The sequence below is a fragment of the Numida meleagris genome, unplaced genomic scaffold (assembly GCF_002078875.1).
Source record: "Numida meleagris isolate 19003 breed g44 Domestic line unplaced genomic scaffold, NumMel1.0 unplaced_Scaffold977, whole genome shotgun sequence".
Lineage (NCBI taxonomy): Eukaryota > Metazoa > Chordata > Aves > Galliformes > Numididae > Numida > Numida meleagris.
The window spans coordinates 1-1879 of NW_018365192.1; the positions used below are offsets into that span (position 1 = coordinate 1).

At 65.9% G+C, this 1879-nt stretch overlaps 1 protein-coding gene across 1 annotated transcript; it reads left to right on the top strand.

Annotated features, from left to right (window-relative positions):
• Nucleotides 1–22: 22 nt before the first annotated feature.
• LOC110392097 (ryanodine receptor 1-like) lies at nucleotides 23–543 on the top strand (the record flags this gene model as incomplete). Its single annotated transcript, XM_021384052.1, is given in 2 exon segments — nucleotides 23–175; nucleotides 269–543. Coding segments are annotated over 2 exon segments (360 nt in total), but the record flags the coding sequence as incomplete, so codon positions are not given.
• Nucleotides 544–1879: the final 1336 nt, after the last annotated feature.

The following is a 1879-nucleotide window of genomic DNA, read 5'->3' on the forward strand; positions in this document are numbered from 1 at the left end:
GGTGACCCCCGGTGACCCCGTCCCGCAGGCATCGAGCTGCAGGGCGAGGAGGAGGAGGAGGAGGAAGACGCGTCGCTGCGGCAGCGCCTGATGGCGTTGGTGCAGCGCGTGGTGGGGCGGCGGCGGAAGGAGGAGGACGACGACGAAGCGACGCCCCCGGAACCCCCGGCGCCACGTGAGTTTCGGGGTGGGGGGGGGAGGGGGTCCGAGGGGCGGCCCCCGAGGCCGCGTGGGTGCTCAGCCCCGATCCTCGCCCCCCCGTCCCCAGGCACGCTGCAGGAGCTGATCTCGCAGACCATGGTGCACTGGGCGCAGGAATCCTTCATCCAGAGCCCCGAGCTGGTGCGCGCCATGTTCAGCCTGCTGCACCGGCAGTACGACGGGCTGGGGGAGCTGGTGCGCGCTCTGCCCAAGGCCTACACCATCAGCGCCCACTCCGTGGCCGACACCACGGCGCTGCTCGAGTGCCTGGGCCAGATCCGCTCGTTGCTCATCGTGCAGATGGGGCCCGAGGAGGAGAACCTGATGATCCAGAGCATCGGGTGCGCCCCGCCGCCGCCGCCGGCGCGTCGGGGTGCCCCCTATATCCCATGGGGTGCCCCGTGTCCCGTTGGAGTGCCACGCATCTCATTGGGTGCCCCGTGTCCCATTGAGGTGTCCCTTGTCCCCTATATCCCATGGGGTGCCCCGTGTCCCGTTGGAGTGCCACGCATCTCATTGGGGTGCCCCGTGTCCCATTGAGGTGTCCCTTGTCCCCTATATCGCATGGGGTGCCCCATGTCCCACTGAGGTGTCCCTTGTCCCCTGTATCCCATGGGGTGCCCCATGTCCCATTGAGGTGCCCCATGTCCCATTGGGTGCCCCACGTCCCATTGGGTTGTCCCATGTCCCATTGGGGTGCCCCACGTCCCATTGGGTGCCCCATGTCCCATTGAGGTGCCCTATGTCCCCTGTATCCCATGGGGTGCCCCGTGTCCCATGTCCCATGGGGTGCCCCGTGTCCCGTTGGAGTGCCACACGTCTCATTGGGGTGCCCAGTGTCCCATTGGGGTGCCCCACGTCTCATTGGGGTGTCCCATGTCCCATGGGGTGCCCCCTGTCCCATGGGGTGCCCCGTGTCCCGTTGGAGTGCCACGCATCTCATTGGGGTGCCCCATATCGCATTGAGGTGCCCCATGTCCCATTGAGGTGCCCTATGTCCCCTGTATCCCATGGGGTGCCCCATGTCCCATTGGGTTGTCCCATGTCCCATTGGGGTGCCCCATGTCCCGTTGAGGTGTCCCTTGTTCCCTGTATCCCATTGGGGTGCCCCATGTCCCATTGGGTTGTCCCATGTCCCATTGGGGTGCCCCGTGTCCCATTGAGGTGTCCCATGTCCTACTAGGGTGCCCCGTGTCCCAGTGGAGTGCCCCACATCCCATTGGGTGCCCCGTGTCCCCTATATCCCAGGGGAGCATCCCATGTCCCATTGGGGTGCCCCATGTCCTCTTATGGGCGCCACATGTCCCATTGGGTGCCCCATATCCCATTGGGTGCCCTGTGTCCCACTGGGGTGCCCCGTGTCCCATTGAGGTGCCCCATGTCCCCCATGTTCCACTGGAGAGTCCCACATCCCATTGGGTGCCCCATGTCCCATTGGGGTGCCACATGTCCCATTGGGTGCCCCATATCCCATGGGATGCCCCATGTCCCATTGAGGTGCCCCATGTCCCCCATGTCCCAGTGGTGAGTCCCGTGTCCCATTGGGTGCCCTGTGTCCCACTGGGGTGCCCCATGTCCCATTGAGGTGCCCCATGTCCCCCATGTCCCAGTGGTGAGTCCCGTGTCCCATTGGGTGCCCCACATCCCACTGGGGTGCCCGCCCCACGTCCTCTCTCGG